Source organism: Mixia osmundae (genome assembly GCF_000708205.1).
Source record: "Mixia osmundae IAM 14324 unplaced genomic scaffold scaffold_3, whole genome shotgun sequence".
Classification (NCBI taxonomy): Eukaryota; Fungi; Basidiomycota; class Mixiomycetes; order Mixiales; family Mixiaceae; genus Mixia; species Mixia osmundae.
In genome coordinates this window covers 1,012,541-1,032,185 of record NW_014575561.1, presented here as the reverse complement: position 1 = coordinate 1,032,185, position 19,645 = coordinate 1,012,541, and the positions used below count along the sequence as shown (strand labels likewise).

The 19,645-nt window shown below is 56.6% G+C and overlaps 10 protein-coding genes across 10 annotated transcripts; 3 read left to right on the top strand and 7 right to left on the bottom strand.

Annotated features, from left to right (window-relative positions):
• Positions 1 to 4: 4 nt before the first annotated feature.
• L969DRAFT_93470 (uncharacterized protein) lies at positions 5 to 828 on the bottom strand (the record flags this gene model as incomplete). The annotated part of the gene is made up of 2 exons (XM_014714046.1): positions 5 to 681; positions 738 to 828. The coding sequence occupies 2 exons, from the start codon at positions 826 to 828 to the stop codon at positions 5 to 7; spliced, it is 768 nt and encodes a 255-aa protein (XP_014569532.1).
• On the top strand, positions 468 to 2,634 carry L969DRAFT_364355 (uncharacterized protein). The gene is made up of 3 exons (XM_014714045.1): positions 468 to 817; positions 871 to 2,268; positions 2,324 to 2,634. The coding sequence occupies exons 2-3, from the start codon at positions 966 to 968 to the stop codon at positions 2,407 to 2,409; spliced, it is 1,389 nt and encodes a 462-aa protein (XP_014569531.1). The 5' UTR covers positions 468 to 817; positions 871 to 965; the 3' UTR covers positions 2,410 to 2,634.
• L969DRAFT_45980 (uncharacterized protein) lies at positions 2,584 to 5,694 on the bottom strand (the record flags this gene model as incomplete). The annotated part of the gene is made up of 3 exons (XM_014714044.1): positions 2,584 to 3,875; positions 3,925 to 5,420; positions 5,480 to 5,694. The coding sequence occupies 3 exons, from the start codon at positions 5,692 to 5,694 to the stop codon at positions 2,584 to 2,586; spliced, it is 3,003 nt and encodes a 1,000-aa protein (XP_014569530.1).
• A 49-nt stretch (positions 5,695 to 5,743) lies between these two features.
• On the bottom strand, positions 5,744 to 7,475 carry L969DRAFT_93467 (uncharacterized protein; the record flags this gene model as incomplete). The annotated part of the gene is made up of 7 exons (XM_014714043.1): positions 5,744 to 5,776; positions 5,970 to 6,084; positions 6,146 to 6,430; positions 6,492 to 6,576; positions 6,642 to 6,814; positions 6,891 to 7,023; positions 7,295 to 7,475. 7 exons carry the CDS (start codon positions 7,473 to 7,475, stop codon positions 5,744 to 5,746), a joined length of 1,005 nt encoding a protein of 334 aa, XP_014569529.1.
• Positions 7,476 to 7,957: 482 nt separating this feature from the next.
• On the bottom strand, positions 7,958 to 9,479 carry L969DRAFT_46521 (uncharacterized protein; the record flags this gene model as incomplete). The annotated part of the gene is made up of 2 exons (XM_014714042.1): positions 7,958 to 9,394; positions 9,432 to 9,479. 2 exons carry the CDS (start codon positions 9,477 to 9,479, stop codon positions 7,958 to 7,960), a joined length of 1,485 nt encoding a protein of 494 aa, XP_014569528.1.
• A 209-nt stretch (positions 9,480 to 9,688) lies between these two features.
• L969DRAFT_46880 (uncharacterized protein) lies at positions 9,689 to 10,493 on the top strand (the record flags this gene model as incomplete). Its single annotated transcript, XM_014714041.1, has 2 exons — positions 9,689 to 9,743; positions 9,793 to 10,493. The coding sequence occupies 2 exons, from the start codon at positions 9,689 to 9,691 to the stop codon at positions 10,491 to 10,493; spliced, it is 756 nt and encodes a 251-aa protein (XP_014569527.1).
• Positions 10,494 to 10,601: 108 nt separating this feature from the next.
• On the bottom strand, positions 10,602 to 11,417 carry L969DRAFT_46981 (uncharacterized protein; the record flags this gene model as incomplete). Its single annotated transcript, XM_014714040.1, has 2 exons — positions 10,602 to 10,704; positions 10,756 to 11,417. 2 exons carry the CDS (start codon positions 11,415 to 11,417, stop codon positions 10,602 to 10,604), a joined length of 765 nt encoding a protein of 254 aa, XP_014569526.1.
• A 1,258-nt stretch (positions 11,418 to 12,675) lies between these two features.
• Positions 12,676 to 15,709, top strand: L969DRAFT_363230 (carbohydrate-binding module family 21 protein). The gene has a single exon (XM_014714039.1). It carries the CDS (start codon positions 12,714 to 12,716, stop codon positions 15,450 to 15,452), a length of 2,739 nt encoding a protein of 912 aa, XP_014569525.1. The 5' UTR covers positions 12,676 to 12,713; the 3' UTR covers positions 15,453 to 15,709.
• A 258-nt stretch (positions 15,710 to 15,967) lies between these two features.
• On the bottom strand, positions 15,968 to 18,044 carry L969DRAFT_16295 (uncharacterized protein; the record flags this gene model as incomplete). The annotated part of the gene is made up of 3 exons (XM_014713566.1): positions 15,968 to 16,131; positions 16,185 to 16,656; positions 16,707 to 18,044. 3 exons carry the CDS (start codon positions 18,042 to 18,044, stop codon positions 15,968 to 15,970), a joined length of 1,974 nt encoding a protein of 657 aa, XP_014569052.1.
• Positions 18,045 to 18,889: 845 nt separating this feature from the next.
• Positions 18,890 to 19,636, bottom strand: L969DRAFT_86196 (uncharacterized protein). Its single transcript, XM_014714038.1, has 3 exons — positions 19,574 to 19,636; positions 19,333 to 19,517; positions 18,890 to 19,270 (listed from the first exon to the last, which is right to left on the bottom strand). The coding sequence occupies exons 1-3, from the start codon at positions 19,586 to 19,588 to the stop codon at positions 19,060 to 19,062; spliced, it is 411 nt and encodes a 136-aa protein (XP_014569524.1). The 5' UTR covers positions 19,589 to 19,636; the 3' UTR covers positions 18,890 to 19,059.
• Between the last annotated feature and the right edge of the window lie 9 nt (positions 19,637 to 19,645).

Below are 19,645 nucleotides of genomic sequence, written 5' to 3'. Positions count from 1 at the left end.
CATACTAGTCGCTGTCGCTAAAGTCAAGCTGGTGGCCTTGCTCGTCAGCTTCTTGGAGATCTCGCGATTCTCTTGTTCTGTCGTACTGTCTTGCATCTACTTCGACAGCATCTTCATCGATGAGCGTGGCGTCGCTCGTTATGAGATCCGAATGGCGCTCGAAGAGCTGTCTGCCCGTCAGCTTGGCGTGGTACTTCTTGGCTTCTTCTCGTTCTTTGAGTGGAAGTGAGGCGAGTGCCTCTTCGTCTGCCTTGCGCGCTTTGATCTTCATCTCCGTTTCGAAGCTTGAACGCCACGTGAGGAAAGATTGCTTCGTGACGGGCGTCCCCTTGGGTCTGGCGAGTTCGATAGCCTCCAATCTGGCTGCCTCTTGTGCTTCGGCCTGCTCTCTTCGCTTGACAATATCGATGACGAGCGTGTTCAAGGCCTCTTTGAGCGCCGTCTGGAGTGTATAGATCATTGCCATGCCCAGACTGAGCTGGACCTCCTCATCTAGCTTGTGCATGAGTGTCGCTCTGTCGCTATCGAGTAGATCTCCTCGAAGGACCGCTAGCTCAATCTCTGGCGGCTCATCTGGGTATCTTTCGCCTAGCTTGACGATGAGCGAGACAGCCAGCTCGGGCTCGCCAGAGGGGAGATCATCAGCTTCGACGGTGATGCTCAGCTCCTTCTCGCTCGTGCCTGAGGGAACCTGTCAGCTCTCCCATGGGAAGCACCATGAGGCATTCATGACTTGCATTGTAGTTCGTCGGGGAAGATGGACTGAAGCGCTTCGAGCTCCTGTTGCCTCTCCTCGGCATAGTCTGCTTGCCCATCAGTCACTTGCATGTCTTCATTCGCACGCTCGAGCTGACCTGTCATCGCCTGTAGCTCAATAAATAGCAAGACGCCCAGCTAAGGGACAAAATTCTGGCGCTCCCCCCTTGACAACAGCAAGTCGGCCCGAGTCCAGCGAGTGGACCGTCATGGCGCCTCTGCCGACCAGCAAGAAGGAGCGCAAGGCGAGCATGGTCAAGCGGGGCAAGCAGAGAGCAAGCGAGCCTGCACCAGGGGAGGAGGAAGAAGGGGAAGAGGACACCCTCCTCATTCCAGCCATGAGGAGCCAGTCAGTCGCACATTCTGGCAGCAAGAGGAGGAAGCGGCAGACCACAGCAGCAGGCTTCGTTCCTCTGCCCTTCTCGCTGGCCATGCCGCCCATCTATGCACTCTCTGACGAGCCGACGACGTCGAAGGAGCCCATCAGGATTGACGATCCTGCGCCTCATTGGATCTTCATTCGCCCTTCCATGAGCCTGAAGGATACACTATCGGAGGATGACCGTCAAGACGAAGGCAAGCTCGTCAGGAGTCGCAGCTTGCTCGTCTGCAACTTGCCTCTCTGCTCCACTCCTACCGAACTATCTCGCGCGCTACAATCGCTCTACCAGGCTCACGCGCAGCAGGCCGGCACGACACCTCGACACGCCTCTTCGCTCATCAAGTCTGTCAACATGGGACAAGATAGATACACTCGTTCAGGCTGGCCCAACGTACTGAACGAAGTCTATGATGCCTCGATACCTCCTCTTTTCCAACTTGACGATGATCAAAGAGCTCGCATCAGGCCCACCACAACGGCAGACGTCATCTTCACCTCTCGTGATGCTCTGGCAGACTTTCATAAGCTCGCCTCAACCGTTGCTCTCGATTCGACGGGTCAGCCTGTTGAGCTCGTACCTCAATGGCCCGATCTTGACGCTGACGGACCAAAGCAAGCCTGGGGACTACCCGCTCATCATCTCTTACGGCCTTCGTTCGAGAGCGTCAAGAAGCACACCGATGCTTACATGGTGCACTTTGAATCTCGACCGACTTCGGCCAAGGCCGCCCCGGAAGCCGAATCGTTTGTCGATCCGGAGCTCGAGCAAGCCGAACCAGACGACGACGGTTGGACGACCGTAGTACGAGGAGGCAGACACGGTCGGTCAGCCGATCTCATTCCTACTGCCGCTCCACCTTTCTCGTCCAAGCAGAAAGCCGGCAAGACATCACTGCAGGACGAAAAGGCGCGCTTGGAGAGACTCAAGAACCAGGCATCAGGGTATGCGAGCGGCAAGGCTTCCGTGGCTGTGGCCAGCAAGTCATTCCAGGACAAGCTTCGCTACGACATCAGTCTCTTGCCAGGTCAGCTCGGCAAGGAACCACCCCAAGAGCTCGCCAAGAAACCAAAGCGCACGGAGAATTCGACAGGATTCTATCGCTTTGAGCGTGATGCCAATCGCAAGAGCAGTGAGCACTTCCTGACTACACCGTGTGATGACACAACTGACGCGCCAATGGCCAGGCCTGCAGACACTGAGACATCGCTTCGATCGAGACAAGAGCAAAGTGGAAGCCATGCGCAAAGACCGACGCTTCAGACCTTACTGACGTTGCGCGAGCGTTCACACGGGCAGGCACGGGAGCACTCGGAAGCGTCATGTATTGGATGCAATACTTTCATATTCGTGGGGATTTAGTTTCTCATTGTTTGCCTTGCGGGATGTTGCGCATCCCGGGTTTGAGCATCGCTCATGCTGTTATGAGGCGATCGAGTGGTGTTGTTTAGGCTCGCCCGGCAGTTCTACGTCTGCTCGTCCGAACCGTCGGGTTTGGCTGGTCTGATGTTTGCTCGTGGGCCATCTTCTCTACTCGCGCGGATCGCAGCGTCTCGCGCATCTGCGGCAGCGGCTCCGGAAACAGTCGATGGACGTCGTCGGCCAAGAAGGCATTCAGAGCAGAAGCTGACTTGATATGCAGTCTCGCCAGCTCCTTTGCCGTCTGGAGGGGTGCCCAAATACCCGCGACGCCGACACCGCCCGTCATTGTAACCGTGTCATCTAGCGCCTGCAGTGTTTGCAGACGGTTGGCGATATCGCGAGACTGCGCGCCACTCTGGACGAGCGTAGAGACGTTGACAAAGTCATCGTCGATTCTTCGCAGCAACGGCAGCGCAACGCCATCGCCTCGCACGACATTGATCGAGTAGACCGGTACCGAAGGCACCGGTGACCTTGCAGTCGTCTCACTCTCGAAACGGGTGAAGCGCGCGGTGATGAGCGGTTGGGTCACCGACATCGGGTAGACGATGATGTCTGCCACTTCTTTATCAGATGTCGGTGGCGAGAGCGTCGAGCACGGCACAGGCGAGAGCGCTTCGGGCTCTTGCGCAGGCGCAGCAACGATCGGCTGCGTCTTCCTTCGCGTGAGCAAAGGTGGCTGAGCGAGAAAGAAGCTGGCATTCGGCAGTGATATGGCCTGCATGCGTGCACAAGCTGCATACGCTTCCTGATCTTCCTTTGTGAAGACCTGATCTAGCTCGTCGAGTCCCACAGACTCCGGGCAAAGGATGTCTGATGCCAGGATTCGAGAGAATGACTGGGCGGCTACCTCTGTGGTCTGAGATGGCGACTCGAGCGGCGAAGAGGAGGCTTTCAGGGCATCGACAGCCCAGGCGGTCGAATTGAGCTTCTCCTCCGTGGGCGAAGGACCGGCAGATTCGACGGAAGTCGCCGTGCCAGAGCCACGTCTTTGGTTGAGCGTCAGAGACGACAGCGATGTGGTAGGGTCGTAATCGAGCGACAGCCGACGGTTCAGCAATAGCTCGGTGCCACTGAATGAATCTGAATCAGAGATTGACGAATCGTCAGTCGAGCCATCATCGGTGATACTGTCGACATGAACAAGCTCCATTTCAATATCGTCCTGGCCGTCAACAGCTTGCCCAAGGGCAGGTGCGAAGCCAGCTGTTGGTGCTAGCGGCATGGACAGCAATGTCGGCAATGGCTCGGGTACTTCTTCTGCGGACTGCACTTGATCATCGATGGGCGTCGTTGAGACTTTCGATGCTTCGTCTGCTTGACACGGTTAGCAAGTACTTCGCTTCAGACAATCTGCGAGACGCACCAAGGGAGCTGGGAGGTTGTGCTTCTGCATGAGGACATAGTGTGACGTCGAGTGGCGAGAGACGTGGCGAGTCTGGCGCAGTGTCCATCGCATCGTCCTCTTCTTCGTCATCACCTTCACTGCTGGAAGAATCGTCGCTGTCTGACTCGAATGCTGGGCTGAGAGCGGCTGTAGGCGGGCAGTACGAACGCGGCGTAGTGGCCGGCGTGTCAACATCGCCCGCTGGCGCTTCGTCGTCATTCCAATCGAATTCTCCGGAACGGCGCTTTGTGGGTAATTCGATGCTGTCCCGCTTGGCCTCGTCTTGCTCTGCTGCTTTGGCCGCTTCCTCTGACGCGCCAAAGGCATGATCAAAGGCAAACTCGAATTCGTCGCAAGCAGTCAGCATGGCCTGCTGCAGATCTGGCGCTCTGCCATCGTCCTCGCCGCTGCCTGCTTCGCTGTCACAGCCGAGAGATTTCATGCGCAAGCTGAGACTCGTCGCGGATGGTCGCATGCTCGAATTGTAAGACTGTGACAGAAAGGATGGACGCGCCAGACGATTCTGCGGCTTAGCCGCTAGCCTTGGCGAGGTAGCCTCGCTGTCGCTCTTGCGTCTGGCGCGTTTGATCAACTTGAGTGCGTCGTCGTCATCTGTCTCGTCATCACTTGTTGCTACTTCTACGTCGCTCGACCCATCCTTTGCAGCGCGTTCGAGCAAGGGCGCAAGCTTGAATTTCAGTTTCCGCGTTGTCCCTCCCGCTTGTTCGTTGCTAAAGGCAATTGGTGGCGTGACAGATTGTGTGCGCCGATGCGCGCCGATGTTGTACTTCGGACTCGTACTTCTCTGCATGCTAGCAGGTCCCGATTGAGTCATGCTCAGCGCAGGGCGGATCTCGTTCTCCCAGGCCGAAGAGGCAGCAATCGCGCTTGCTCGGCGTTTTCGCTTGCCTCTTCCCATCGATTCTTCCCCTTCCTCTCCGGATGGGTCGAGTTCTAATGAGCCTTGCCTGTAAGATGCGGAAGCAGGTAGAGACATCGAAAAGGACCGCTGGTGCCCCGATCGTCCGCTCGAGGCTGCAACGACTTGCATGGGCGTGCTGCTTGCTGTCCTTGACCTTTGCCCTGTCAACGGCGCGACTGCAGCTTTGCTGTAGGCTGACTCTGACGGTTTGCTGCCCTTCTTTACGTTCAAAGGCGGCGGTGGCCTCTTTGCGTACTCGGCTGAGACGATAGGCAGCTGCGTGATTTTCCCTCTGGACCCGGCTGTGCGCGAGCCAGCTGAAGTGAATGGCGAAGGATAACCAGCGCCTTTCTCTGAGAGGTACCATAGGGTGCCACGTTTGATGACGGGTTTACCGTCTTTGTCAATGCCCATGCCAGGGATGTCCTCGGCGGGTACCGGTCCGTTGAGTTCGTAAGGGGAGAAAAGAGGTGCGTAAGGCTTGCTGCCCGTCGCCGCTCTCCTGACATGCGTCCTGATGCAAGTTGACACGAGTGCGAAGGGTTGCGTCCCTCTGCGCCACGACAATCAAGTCAGCATGGTGGGCAGCCGATGCAAGCAGGCGAGACGTACGAGTAGGTCCAGCCTCTCGATTTGCAGATCTCCGAGATCTCATTGGGACAGAGTGCCCGGTTCTCCACACTGGCGAGTGCTGAAGCGCAGAGCATGAGCAAACCGTCAGTCGCGTCGTCATGCCTGAGCATCATCGCTATCTCCTTGTTGGGCGGAAAGGGCACGATAGGCAACGAGCTGACGTCGGGCAGGTTCATGATCGCTCGAGACGCCATGATGCCGGTGGTGATGGGCGTCGGTCAAATAAGCGCTGCGTGGATAGCGTCAAGCCAGCCCTAGTACGTGCAAACCTGAAGCCTGCAGACATGGCCAAACAGCATCAGCAGCTTGTTCGACAAGAGCACGCTGGACGGGTGAGCATTGTGGCAAGTGATCGAGGGCAGGGCAATCATCGGTCGTGCAGTGCAATCGGGCAAAGTTTGATCGACCATAGGAGTCGATCCGAGGCATGCATGACAAATGATGTCAATGAAGGATAAGAACCACTCACGAATGACGTCTTCGTCTTCAGTCTTCCAATTGTAAAATCGGGTAGCTCCGAGCAAGTGTGGTCAGTCGTGTTGCTGTTGCACGCGCGGTTGGCAAGTGACCCGTCGAAATTGAGACTGAGTCGACAGGGCGCGCGCGTTACGTCAGATCACCGCCTCGGCTCTGTTGGTTCGTTACGTCAGGTCGCTGCTACGGAACAAAGTCCGAGTGCGTGCTCGACGACAGAGATGAGCTGTGGATCGTGAATCTGTTTGAGAGCTTTGTGGCGCGAGACGGTGCCTTTGACAGGGATGAGGCCGGATCGACGTCTCGGCCAGCGATCCGTGCACGTCCGAACAAAGTGATCTCGACGGTAGGCTACTGGTCGAGCTGACAAAAGGGGCGTGGTCGTGTGCAAATCCGAAAGTGTATGCGGGATGTACAGATAGTGATGCCTTTGATGACGACGATGCCGTTTTCAGGCTTGATGTGCGCAGTCGACGTCAGACAAGGTCAATGCGATCAATGTCAGATCGTCATATACTCGAGTCCGACCGGATTTCTGCACGGGTGGGCAGTCTTTTGGGCGCAGCAGGAGCGGTCAATGCTGCCGCCAAGACACACTCGGGCTTATCCCTCGAACAGACCAGACAATCAGCCAAGAGCGAGCACAATGACACAAAGGCGTGCTCACCTGATGGTCTGAATGCTATTTCGTCGAGCGAGTCTGGCGCGAGCACGAGTGCCTGCGAGATTGATGCCTTGCTGACTTGCCGGATCTCCGTAATGACCAAGGGATCGGTATCGTGTTGATGACAGTCAAATGTCTCGGTATATGTCTCTAGGCGTTCGGCTACGTTGCACCGACTGTAGCGTCGACGAAAGAGCCCGAAGGAGCGTGTTCAGGTCGTCCGGACAGCTTTCGATGTCGTTGATTCGTCACTGAGTCACAGCCCGCTTGCAGAATCCCGAAAAGCCCGCGTAAATCCTGTCCCTCTTGCCCTTGCTGTGTCTATCACTGTCCAAATGAACGACAATCTCTTCCAGAGACGTATGCCACACTCTCTCGCGCCCTCCTTCACTTCTCCTCGCACCAGGCCGAGATGAGCATGCGCTGTGCCTATCTCGTTTGTTAGCGCCTGCGCAGCGATCCACGGGCCTGGGCGGGCTTCCCGAGAATTATAATAATAAGCTCGGCAGGGCCGATCAATAACATCATTGACTTTTCCGCTTCACTCGCGTTTTGCCAGGGCAGACCGAGATGGAAGCCCTGTTGTCGTTGACTCAGTCGAGCTCGGCCCTCGTCTTCACAACATTCGCCGTCGTCCATCTCACAGCCCCGCTCACTGCCGTCTATGGCGGTGAAGAGTTTGCCTCGCTGACGATGCTCCTTGGCCGAGAGTGGTATCAAGGCGGAAAGAAGGAGCTCATCGTTGTCTGGGGCTCGCTCGGCGTACATCTTCTCTCTGGCGTGCTCAAGAGGATCAGCAAAACCGCGCGAGTATATCGCTTGAGACAGGGACGACATCTGTCCGCAAAACAGGAGACGATCGAGAGCAAGCAAGTCGACGCCAAACTCCACAAAAGTCTGAGCTATACGCCCTCCTTGCAGGCCAGGACGGGCTACTTACTCGTGCCGATCGTCGCGATCCACTCTCTTACGCATCGTGTCTGGCCAGCTTCGTCCAAAGCGCCTTACAAAGGTTTATCGCCGTCCTTGCTGTCATACAACTTTGTCTCCTACTCTCTGCAGAATTACACCATTTCATCGATCGTGGGCTACGGCAGTCTCATCCTGCTAGCAACATACCACTTCACTTCTGGCGTTCGTAGCATCCTAGCCGGCGGACCTCGACGGAAGAAAGCTCGGCTACAGACCGCGCCTTGGCAGATAGGCTGGGTCGGATTTGCTGCAGCCCTCAGCGTGGGCGTCTACCGACTTCGAGGCGGTTACGTCTCACGTATGCTCGGTAAACGTTATGCAGCCGTCTTACAAGATATGTACCACTACTAGCGGCGCCGTGGACGTGGCATTGCGTCGAGCAAGTCAATAAAGTCCTGAACGCTCCCATCTGAGCCAGACGCATGTCGGTCGAGATGCTGGGCAGAGAACACGGGCGGGCTTGTGGCTGGCGCAGGGAGCATGAAGCTCGAAACCACCTGATCCTGTGCAGCTTCATCTGCCCACCTCACGGACCGCCTCGAGACTGAAGGCTGAGGCGAAGCAGCAAGCGACGAGAGACCGCTCAGAGAACGCGGTGAATCTGACAGAGGCGATAGCGTCAGCTGCGGCGACGAGATAGGCGACCTAGGCTCAAGATGGAAGAAGGACACGTCCGAATCTCCATCTGAGTCGTTGGCAGCGGCTTCAGCCAGTGCAGTGCCGAAGAACGACCATTGTGGTTCCGGCTCGAGCTCATACCAGCTGACAGTTTCAGCCTCGCGTCTGGCTAGCTCGCGCTCGAGCTCGACTTCGTAGTAGCTGCGACCGCTGTCAAAAATGTCAAGCGAGTCGCCTTTGGTGTTGTATAGGCCCAGCGCTTGCCGCACATCGAGCACACTCCATCGACGTGCTTCGAACTCGATGACGAGCTGCGTACGGCCTTGCCATTCCATGACCTGAGAAACGACGCCTTGCCCGCCCGTCGCTCGCATTAAAGACGTATTGGAGCCGGCAAAGCAGCCTGCTGCGCTCAATCGAGTGAGGACCTGCTCTAGACGGATCTGGTGAAGACGCTGCTGGTTCTCGTGCTGTCTCAGTGCGCTATAAAGAGACTCCTGACTCGAGAAGGAGAGGTGAGGCGCGTAGGAAGCCAGAGGTGTGTCGGCAGATTCGAGTGCCTGCAGCAGATCGGCTGGCATTTCTGCATAGAGTGGCAGAATCAAGCGAGCCGACAGAGCGCCCGTGGCACGAGCAGGAGCGCTGATCTGCTTGACAGGGCGCTTGACATTGGTCGCTGTTGTAGCGCCTGTAGCACGACGCTTACGTGAGACCGAGGGATGAGCTATGCCCTTGGAGCTATGCATGCGATCCTCAGCTTCCAGTCCGAGTAGTCTGAAACCAAGTGGAATGTTCTGAGCGAGATGGTCAGCGAGGAAAGCATGCTGCTGTGCAAATGTGTAGCCAGTCGAGCTGAAGCTGCGCGCAGACTGCAGACCGAGTGTCTGTACTCGAGCGTGACCGCTCGGCCAAGCAGATGATCGAGCAGCCGGTCTACTAGATCGCAGAGCAGAGGACGTCAGTTGAGGCGGACGCCATCTCGTTGCAGCTTTTGTCGTAACCCTGGCAGGCAACTCTCGTACGAGCTGGGGATACTGGACGAAGAGCTGCGTCACGCCCTCGAAGATGCCCCTCTGGACAGATCGTATGGGTTGGGCATTGACGTGCGCTGCCTGACGAGCGATGACGATGGATGATTTGACTTGCCGGGACCACGCCTTTATGGCCTGCACAGCATCATTAGTTTGATGCCCCATATGCGACCTGAGGACTTGCCGAAGCCATGACGGTCCAGTTGGGCTTGAAAGGCATGCTAAGCGAGCTTGTAGGGCGTCATTGTGGTGCAAAGGCAGGGCTGCATCGTTGCAGCGAGTTTCGGCAGCCGCGCGCGCGCGTACGTCGTCGAATCGCGGCATCGTACGGGGCAGCTGGCCGGACGATCTCGGCCGAATCTCGGGACTGCCGCACGACGCATTGCCACCCACCAAGTTGCGTTGACTTGACGTACATACGAAGACGAGATGTCCACCTCAGACTGCTGCGCCAAGATTCCTCCCGTCCACTCGGACTACCAGGGTGAGTGGACCATGCGCCAAGATACAAGTAGGCTAATTCCGATGTGCAGCCAAGGGACAGAAAGACGTCACCGTCGGCGGTCTCAAATGCTACGTCGTTGGCCCGGAGTCGGCTTCGACTGTTCTGATTGGTGTATATGACATCTTCGGCTATGCGCCTCAGACGTATCAAGGCGCCGATATTCTCTCTGAGACGCTCGGCGCACGTGTTCTATTGCCTGACCTCTTCAGAGGCGACTACTGGCCTCATGACAAGTTCCCTCCCTCGGGTGACGACGGCAAGAAGCTCGGCGAATATATCGGCAACGTCTGCGCTCCTCCAAAGACGTCGCAGGAGGTTGTTGCTCTAGCGAAAGAGCTCGCTTCGTCTAGCTCGGTGAAGGGCATCGGTCTTTATGGCTACTGCATTGGAGCCAAGATCACAGGTCTCGCCAGCGGTGACAGCTCTGTCACATCGCACAAGGTCAAGGCAGTCGTCAATGTCCATCCTGCTGGCATTGACCCGGATGACGCCAAGAAGCTCCAAGTACCCATCCTCTGGGCGCCAACAAAGGACGAGGACAAGAAGGTCTCGGACAAATTCTATGCCAACGTTGAGAGCTCGTCTGTCGGCAAGCAGTCAGTCAAGCATCAGTACGAGGCTTTCCACGGCTTCGCATCTGCTCGTGCAGACCTGAAGGACCCCACGAATCTCAAAGATTACGAGGACTTCTATTCTCGAGCAGCTGGCTTCTTCAAGGCTCTGCTCTGAGCGAACCACCAACATTGAATCCGAAATAGCAACGAAATCAAAAATGCATCAAAAGTACAGGAGTGTCTGGTGCAGCAATGATCTAGAATGTGCGGCGTGGAGGCTTGATCAAAAAACAGATTTGAAGAAATCAGTCGCGCGTTGATAGAAATCTTCAAAGTCGGCCCTGTAGGTGGGATCGTCTAACTTGGCTCTAGCTCCTGCGAAACCACTGTCCCACGGTGTCAGCAAGATGTATCGAATTTGCTTACTTCATACGCACTGATATGCCTCGTAACGCTTGTAGATTGACTTTTCTGCGATCGACCTGTTCGACTTGATCTCGGCAAAGTAAGCCTCGCATTCTTCCTTGGCCTCGTCTTTCGTGGGTGCGAAGAAGAACGGGCAAGAGATCGCCTTTGACTCTTGAGGGTCTAATCTGGCCGGGTGGGCAGTTGCGATCCCCCTGACTTTGTAATCCCGAACAAGCGCAGGATCCGTTGCTGCTAAGCTGATGATCTTGTGTCCGAGGCACAGGCCATAAAGCCCAATCGATTCGACTGCGTCGGAAGATGCAATCTCCTTGACGAATGCGACGAGATCCTTTGCGCGAGCATGCGGCTCACCGTGACTTGTCAAGATGTGACCCATCCGACTTCGAGTCTCTGCCGTCGGCTCGCCCTGTCTGAGGTCCCAATAATGCCCGCGTAACAAGTCTGGCACGATCACGCGAGCGTCGAGCTTGCTCGCTAGCATATCGCATCCCAGCATGGTCGTAGGCCAATAGCCAAAAATGTCATATGCCAGTATGAGCACATGCTTGGCGCCTTCGTCACCAACGACATAGCAAGGGAAGCCGGCGATCTCGATGCCGTGCTTGCCTTGTGGCTGATAATCTGACTTGACAGCCGGAGTGTTCAGACAGCATTGAGGGTGTTCGGCCATATCCACGGGGTTAGATGAGACAGTGCGTCTGGATAGCAGCAGTGAGTCGACAGGCTTAGCCTGATGATCCCCGTCAAGGCTCCGACCTTGCACTGCTGGCAGCAAGCGAGGGACTCTTGTCCGGCCAAGCAGAGCTGAAGTAAGTGAATAGCAACGCTTCGCAAGGCGCATTCGCTCTTTCGCGCCCGGATACCAGCTGGCTGCGAACGCGTCCATTTGAAGAAGTAAGATCGGCGGGTTTAAGCTTGATCTTGATCTTAAAGCCAAACACAAAGAAAGCTTCGCACTCGAGACGGGGAGGAGCCCGTACATCGAGCATTCGAAAAGTGCGCTTTGGGACCCAACGCGCCGTCTGTGGCTGCCAAAGGCCAGTCTGGGGCAAGGACTGAGCTGGGGCGGTCTTGGTAGGCGGTGATAACGTCTCGCAGACTCATCTTGAGACGGTAAACGAAGAAAGAGCGCTGCGAACGCGAAGAACGAGCAGGACTAGCTCGGATTTGCTTGGCTCTCTGTCCGGTCGGCTTGTTCGGATCGTCTAGTTAGCCATTCGCTCCGATAGCGATCCTGTACAGTTCAAGCTCGACGACTTGACTGTTGACACGAGCAGACTGCAGCGCTCGGAGCAAAGACGGGGAAAGGTCACATTCGGTGTCTGCGCTGTGCTTCAAGCAAGAGCCTCTCTACGCGAGCTCGAGCTGCGGACTGCGCTCGACGAGCCATCAAGAGCTCCTCCACATCGACGGCATCGCGCACAGACACCTTTTGCGCCACTTTTGCAGCGTCATTTGTCGAGTCGAAGCGAGAATTTGTTTCGTTGAGATCAGCTGAGTAGCGCCGCGGACGAGCTGCACGGCGCCTGCAGAGAAGCACATCTCCATCACGTCAAGGCTCATCAGTACAGCATCCGTCGCAAGCCACTTGGGCCCCCTACACACGACCACAGTACGTTCATGTCGAGGTGAGCCCAACGACTGACTACTCAGAGACGATGCTCACATGCACTGTCACAGGTGACTCGAGAACAGCACGCAAAGATGTCCGGCTCTTCCACGGAGGCAAAGACAACGAGCCTACACCTGTCCGGCAGCATGACGCCTACGTTGCAAGCCACGGGTGCAGAAGCGCCTAATCCTACGCTGTCGACTAAAACCTCCCGACCACCGCTGCCCTTACGTACGGCTGTACCGTTGGTCCAATCACCTCATTCTGCAGGCCCTCTGTCCACATCACACACGATCAGCGCACCGAGCTATGCAGGTCAGCAGCGCCTGCTACTGTCTTTGTGCGCAATATCTCATGTCGTTCCCAGGTCCTCGAACCCGCCATAGCAGCATCAGCAAGGCGGATCTCTACTTGCCCCTCACAGCCGAAGCATCAGCAGGACGACCCACTATCGCAATGCGACGCGTCCACAATCGGCAGAGATCAATTGATAGCTTAGCGCTCGCGACCTCGCGTAGTCAGAGCGGCGAAGACAGATCGTCGGGTCCCGATTCGAGCTCACCCATCTCTCTGAAAACCTCAACTTCTGGCGAGACCTCCGACGCAGGCAGCACTGCCGAAGGACAACTCGTCCTGCATCCTGCCTCGCCCTTTGACACGGTGCCGGAAGACCCCATTGCGAGTACAAGCTCATTGCTCTCGCCTGCGCAATCGCCTGTCCAAACCCGACTACGCAAGGACAGCAAGGAATCGCCAGCCGCTGATCACTCGCCGCAGTCATCTCGTCGATTGATGCTGCATGGAATTGATCCTGCAACGCCTGCCGCGCCAGCCGAAATAGCCAGTGTGACGACGCGCAATACGTCCAAGCTGGCTTCTGTCACCAATGCCACGGATTCCATTCCGCCGAAGCTGCCGATATGGAGCCCTTCTGCTCCACAGTCTCAGCTCGAGTCGACCTCTCGAGATCTCTCGCTCACATTTGGTGCAGCGGCGCCGTCCTTACAACTCGTCACGGGCACACCAGACGTGCCGCCTGAGCTTTCACCGCCGTATCGCAAGATCCATGCTGGATCTACGCCGTTCGAAGCGCCAAGAGCGCCAAAGGCCGTGCACGAGCCAGAGCCTTTGCTACCCATACTGCCTTCGCCATCGACATCAGACTCGGCAGATTCGCAGGACAGTCATACTGTCAAGCTTGACAACGTATCCGAGATCACGCCGAGCGCGTCGGTAGCTCAGCCGAACCATCGCAACTATGTCAGATCGAGCGGCCGATTAGTCGCGCTCAAGTCTACGGGTCCAAGCGATCGCATATCATCTGCAATGGTGCGCAAAAAGTCTGGCGAGCTTGTCAAATCATCTTTGCGCTCGCGTTCGAGCTCGCGCATCAACATACACGACCACAACGAAGACGGATACGAGGAGGACGAGACACTGACGGCGCCCTCCATGCGGTCTGTCATGTCTGCGCCCCAGACGCCCACGGCGTCCAAGATGGTCCACTTTGACAGCCAGCTCGAGCATGTCAAGCTCTTCTTGGCGCAGCAGCGGCCGACAGCAGTCAGTCGTGGCGGAAGTCCGCAAGAGACCGAAACGGAAGAGGAGAGCGAGGGCTTTCCGTTTCCCTCTGTTGGCGAGGTGTTACCAGGCTCGATCAAGCTCATCACGGCCGACTTTACGCCTTACAAAATGCCAATTTCAGCTCCGAATTTCCACGGCGACGTCAGGCTAGAGACGCTCACTATGGCGAAAGATTCTCGATCGCTATGTGGCAGCATCATTGTGCGCAACATCGCCTTCAACAAGCGCGTTGTTGTTCGCTTCACCTTTGACGACTGGTCCACAATTTCTGAAATATCCGCTGACTACGCCATCTCGCTGCTTGACAATCAGGCCGACCGGTGGACCTTTCATATCAAGCTTTCTGATATCCTGGCACGCATAGAAGAGAAGAAGATGCAGATCGCTCTGCGGTACATCGTCGATGGTCGAGAGCTATGGGACAACAACGGCGGCTCGAACTATCACGTCAGGTTTGCCAAGATTGCGCCTCCGGCGCCTAGGGTGAGAGCCACATCGGCAGACGGTGGTGTTCACAGCGCTGCACCGCGCACGAGAACACTAGCGAGACATCAATGGTCAGTCACAACGACTGGTCAAGCCTCGGAACGCATGGCAGATCTGCGTAGGGAACTCGATCGTCTCGTAAGCGATGATGCCACGTCGCCGCCAGCGCTTGTCACTGCGCGGGATGAGAAGCCAGTCCATGCTGTAGCGCCTGCCAATCCGACATTTTCGTCACGCTATGACTTTGGCAGCTCATTGAAAGGCACAAGAGCGAATCGCACAGCAGAGAATCCATACTTTGCGCCGCGAGAAGGTATCATACATAGTCCCGCATTGGGCTCGCCTGTTCGCAAACCAATGCCGTTGACTGCGGGTGCGATGAGGCCGGATCACCTACGTGGGACGTCACAGCCGCCTCCGCCGGCATACATGCTATCACCTTCGCTCGGCGGCGATCGACGAGATATGCCGTCGCCCTTGTACGATTCTGGAGAGCAATATGGAGGGTTCTGGCGACCATCTTCGCCCGTCATTCCTTTGCACGAAGCAACGGCTTCTTGGGATCAGTTCAAGAACAACATCAGCCCCATTGGCGAGCCCATCGCCCTGCCTGGCATGCCCTCTGGCAAGCCCAGCACACGACGCTTTGACATACCTCGGGAACATCTGTTAGCGCCTGGAGGTGTCACAAACGCAAGCCGATTCGCATCTGTCACTTCCCCCGCCGGCTCGCCTAGGCGGTCGCCGGCAGAATCACCAGCAGAGACACCCCCTCGTGCAGCGTCACCTCCACCGCACGAAGACGGCAATCGCTCGCCTGTCTCTTCCACAGACAATTCGTCCTTGTCTTCGCCATCATCGCAAAATCAGTCCCCAACATCGCCGCCGTCTTCTGTCACGACTTTTGGAGGCGAGTTCTCGCCGACCAAGATGATGGCAGGCTCGACTCCGTTGCCCTCCTCTGACATTGGAGATTTCATCGAGAAGGTTCGTTCACCATGCTGGACTCTCCACAGCTTCTGACCTGAGTGCAAACAGTACTGCTGGTCAGGCGGCAATCTCGGATTGACTAGCAAGGGCATGTCTGTCTGGCCGCGGGGGAAGCTACCACTGTCATCAGCAAGCTCATCAACTGGCTCGGGCACGCCCCAAGCGGCGCTCGATCAGTCTGCATCCATTCAGTCGTCTGGCACAACTACGCCATCGCCCTCAAACAGTCGCTCGACGAATCATAACACTCTAGAATCGATGGATCTTAGCCAGCGGGACACCTTCTTCTCGCAAGCTCTCGGTCCTCACGCCATTCGCGGTCAGTAAGACTCTCAGTCAGACTCTTTACTTGCACGCAAAGTGTTTCACGCATGTACGCAAGAAAGCAGAGAAGCCCGTTGTAGTGACTATTGTACGACTACACATTCACGTTTGTCCTAGAGCGCGATGATACAAAGAACACGGGATTGACAGGAGATCGACAAATGAGGTATTGCGAGGTTTGGGTATCGATGATCGTGATGAGCTGATTGATGGTGGTGTCACAATTAGCAGCAGGCGCCAAAGAGGGCAGATTTGCCAGGCCCGCCGGCCGTCTGCACCTCGTCAGTGAGCAGTATCGATCCGCGTCGTTCGCCACGACGTTCTGCTTCCATGACTTCTTGCCGTTCCACGACGCGCTGCGTGATTGTGAGGAAAATGTCCTCAATGCCTGCAGTATTCTCGTGTAAGTAATGCGGCCGCGCCGATAAGCGAGAGCCTAACCTTCCCCAGTGACAGCGCTGACTTCGCTGACATCAACTTGGCACCATTTGCGATCGCGCGCATTGGCTTCCGAGGTTGATGTATTTGTGCTCGTCGAGCTGTTTGTTCGAGTGTTGAGTCCGAAGCCGAAGGTCAGGCCGGCGCGTGTTCTGTCCTGATCTCGATCTAGGCTGCTGTCCGCGCTTCTGCGGTGAACCGGGGCTGGACGTGCAAATGCAGATTGAATCGGCGAGCGCGCTGGTGGACTCGCTGCCGCCCACTCATTGACAATTCTCCGCGCCGTCTCGAGGTCGACCGCGCGCTTGCCGTTGTGGGCAAGATCGAGCTTGCTCCCTACGATGTGAATAACGATTGGCCCATCTGTATTGCCATTGAGCTCGTCGAGCCACCTTCGCACGTCCCAGAAGCTTTCTTCGTTGGTGATGTCGTAAACCAGCACCGCGGCCTGCGATCCTCGGTAGTATATCGGCGCCTGCAAGGTACAAATCAGCGGACATCGCGCAGTCATACCAGGATCCTCACCATGCTTCTAAAGCGTTCTTGGCCTGCTGTATCCCATATTTGCAGGCGCACGCGCACATCATCGATCACGATCTTCTTGGTTGCAAAGCTAGCGCCAATGGTTGACATTGAAGCATTTGAAAATTCGCCGTGTATATACGTATGTACGAGCGACGTCTTGCCAACGCCTTGGGAGCCTAGAATGACAACTTTGGCCTCCACCATGTTCGAGGAAGTGGAGCCAAGCATCGCATCGCGAGTGGGCGCTGTCAATCTAGGCGCAGGGTCATTGCTAGATAGACTCGAAGCGAAGGAGCCGCTTGTGCCGGATTCGGGCAGCTGCAAAGTGGCACGCCTTGGTCTCAAGCCGCCAACGCTACTAGAAGACTTCGGTGGCGGCGAAGCGAGCGAACTTGACAGAGGCGGCCTGACGTTTGCTTGTCGAGCAACATTGCTAGCAGCCAGACCGGCAGACGAGCCGGGCATGAGCGACTCATGGCGTCGACGGACGGCAGGCTGAGGTCCATTGCCGGCTGATCGGGAGCGTGCCATTGACTCTGCCTGTCCCTGCTCTTGAGCCATCGTCTGGGAGATACTCGCGAGCGTCGGCAGATGGCGCTCAGTCTGTGATCGTGACCAGAGGAACGGTTGACTGCGACTCGCTGCACCTGGCGACATGGGCGCCATCGCCGTGCGATCGCCCGTGAGTGTCGTCATGGTATCTGAGCGCGTGATGAGGTTGGCAGTGTCGCTGTCGCGATGCACCGTCGGCGAGGGTAGCTCCTGCGCTAGCGAGATGACAGAAGAGGAAGCCGGCGAATTTGGACTGGGCGAGCGATCTTGCGCGCGTGCGCGGCCGGTCGTCGCAGCTCGCGAGAGTCTATAGGGTCGTGCCGGCGCATCTTGCCCGCCTGTGTACGCGTTCCCGGGCGATTTGCTTGACAGGTCAGACTGCACGCTCGGCTGAGCTCTGGCCGCTGCATGCTGAGACGCGCTCAGGCGAGGAGAGGTCAGCGCTTGCGAGCGTGACAACTCTGCGAGTGCCGTCTCATTGGTGATCGAGACTTCGCTCAGCGCACCACCGCCGAGATTGAAGCCTGCGAGATGATTCGCCTTGGCGTTCGTGAAAGGGGACTGTAGGGTCAGAGCATGAGCCGGAGGTGAGATGGGTTGTATGATGGATGATGCTGAAGATGCAGAGTCTTCTGACGATGAGAGTGACATGTCTACGAAAGGTGTCTCCGAGCCAAGCGGCGGAGTCGAGGGCGTGCAAGAGTCAACAGACTCGCCAGAGATGGAGTCACTTGCTCCCGAGGCACTACTGAAGGTCGTGTCCGATCTCGTCAGGACGACCGACATGATCCTGAAGCAAGATCTGATCTCGACCAGGCTTTACAGGCAGGAAAGTCAGCTGTCGTGTGATTTCGCGGTTACTTAGCCCCTCGGCACTCGGCAGATCTGACGTCTGTCGCCCTCTCGAGTCCACTGTCGGCTCTATGGACGCGGTGGGTCGGCTGGAGTGCAAGCCGCTGGCCTTATGCGCGCGAGTCAACGAGTGCCAGGCGTGACGAGACTGTTATTCGCGCAGGAGGTTGTCACCCCGTTTAGATGATCCGATGCAGCTCGGTAGTCTCTCCTCGGCCCTGTCTACGCGGTCTGATCATCCTCTATTGACGAGGCTGCTCATGCCAGGTGATCTGGATCGTCTGCACAAACTCTACGGACGTCCGTGCTTAGCAGAGAAGGTTGTCAGGCGACTGCGACACGACGCGTCTCCTTCGATTTTTGATGACGACGACGATGTAGCAACCCCTGTTTTCACTCGCTGTGGTCGTGTCTGTCCTATTCGTCGTACGAGTCTGTCTGATGTGAGCAGTGGCTAAGAATACAGCTCACGCGGTTGTCCTTGCATCTACGCGTGCCTCAATCCTGGCCCCTTTCTAACCCGAGCAACAGCTTCACTCATACATCATGTACATTCTCGCCCAATCATCTAGCTACCTTCCATCGCTAGCGATCACTATCCTGCGCTTTCGGTCTGAGCAGTGAACTTTTTGCAAGTCAATTACGGCCGAAACCGGCGGATGAATACGAGCGACCAGGGGTTCCACTGTCCTGGGTCATTCACTCAGGGGATCCCCTGGCCGATCTGATGTCACCGATACATGCTGATCAGTCTCAATCTGGAGTAGCTTGTATGCACGTCTTGATTCAGTCGCTCTCAAGAAAGACACGAGTTGTGCCAACAGTGCATGTAATGGATGACAAGAGCGAAAGACGAAGTGTTATGGCCAACTGAAGCGTATGCCTAGCCCTTGCTCGAAGAACTTTCTCGCATTGGTCAGACAAACCCGACAGAGCTCGAGACGCTTCTTTAAGAGCGTTCGCCACGGAGACGACGTGCAAGCGAGATGTCCTTGGGCTGGATGGTGACACGCTTGGCGTGGATGGCAGCCAAGTTGGTGTCTTCGAACAGCGAGACGAGGTAGGCCTCTGATGATTCCTGAAGAGCGAGGACTGCCGACGATTGGAATCGCAGGTCGGTCTTGAAGTCCTGAGCGATCTCACGAACAAGTCTCTGGAAACTGCGCGTCAAACATTGCCATCAGCTACTGATCTATCTTGGGTACTGAGATTCGGGACTTACGGAAGCTTGCGGATGAGGAGCTCAGTCGACTTCTGGTAGCGACGGATTTCACGGAGAGCGACAGTACCAGGGCGATAACGGTGAGGCTTCTTGACACCACCGGTCGAGGGTGCTGACTTGCGAGCGGCCTTGGCAGCGAGCTGCTTGCGAGGGGCCTTGCCACCGGTGGACTTGCGGGCGGTTTGCTAAGAGAACATCATGCTTCAGCTTTGCTCCATTGAAGAACGTCCTTGTCGCTGACCTTTGTTCGTGCCATTTCTGCTTGATCGGCTTTGGGTTTGTTAGAGACTTCTTGAAAGCGAGGATAGGAAGT

Excerpts from the sequence above, each read along its gene's own strand:
- L969DRAFT_364355 (XM_014714045.1), top strand. The coding sequence starts at position 966 with ATGGCGCCTCTGCCGACCAGCAAGAAGGAGCGCAAGGCGAGCATGGTC. Across the intron at positions 2,269-2,323 it reads TGATGCCAATCGCAAGAGCA|GCCTGCAGACACTGAGACAT; the intron begins GTGAGCACTTCC and ends GCCAATGGCCAG.
- L969DRAFT_363230 (XM_014714039.1), top strand. The coding sequence starts at position 12,714 with ATGTCGTTCCCAGGTCCTCGAACCCGCCATAGCAGCATCAGCAAGGCG.
- L969DRAFT_86196 (XM_014714038.1), bottom strand. Across the intron at positions 19,271-19,332 it reads CTCCTCATCCGCAAGCTTCC|TTTCCAGAGACTTGTTCGTG; the intron begins GTAAGTCCCGAA and ends TTTGACGCGCAG.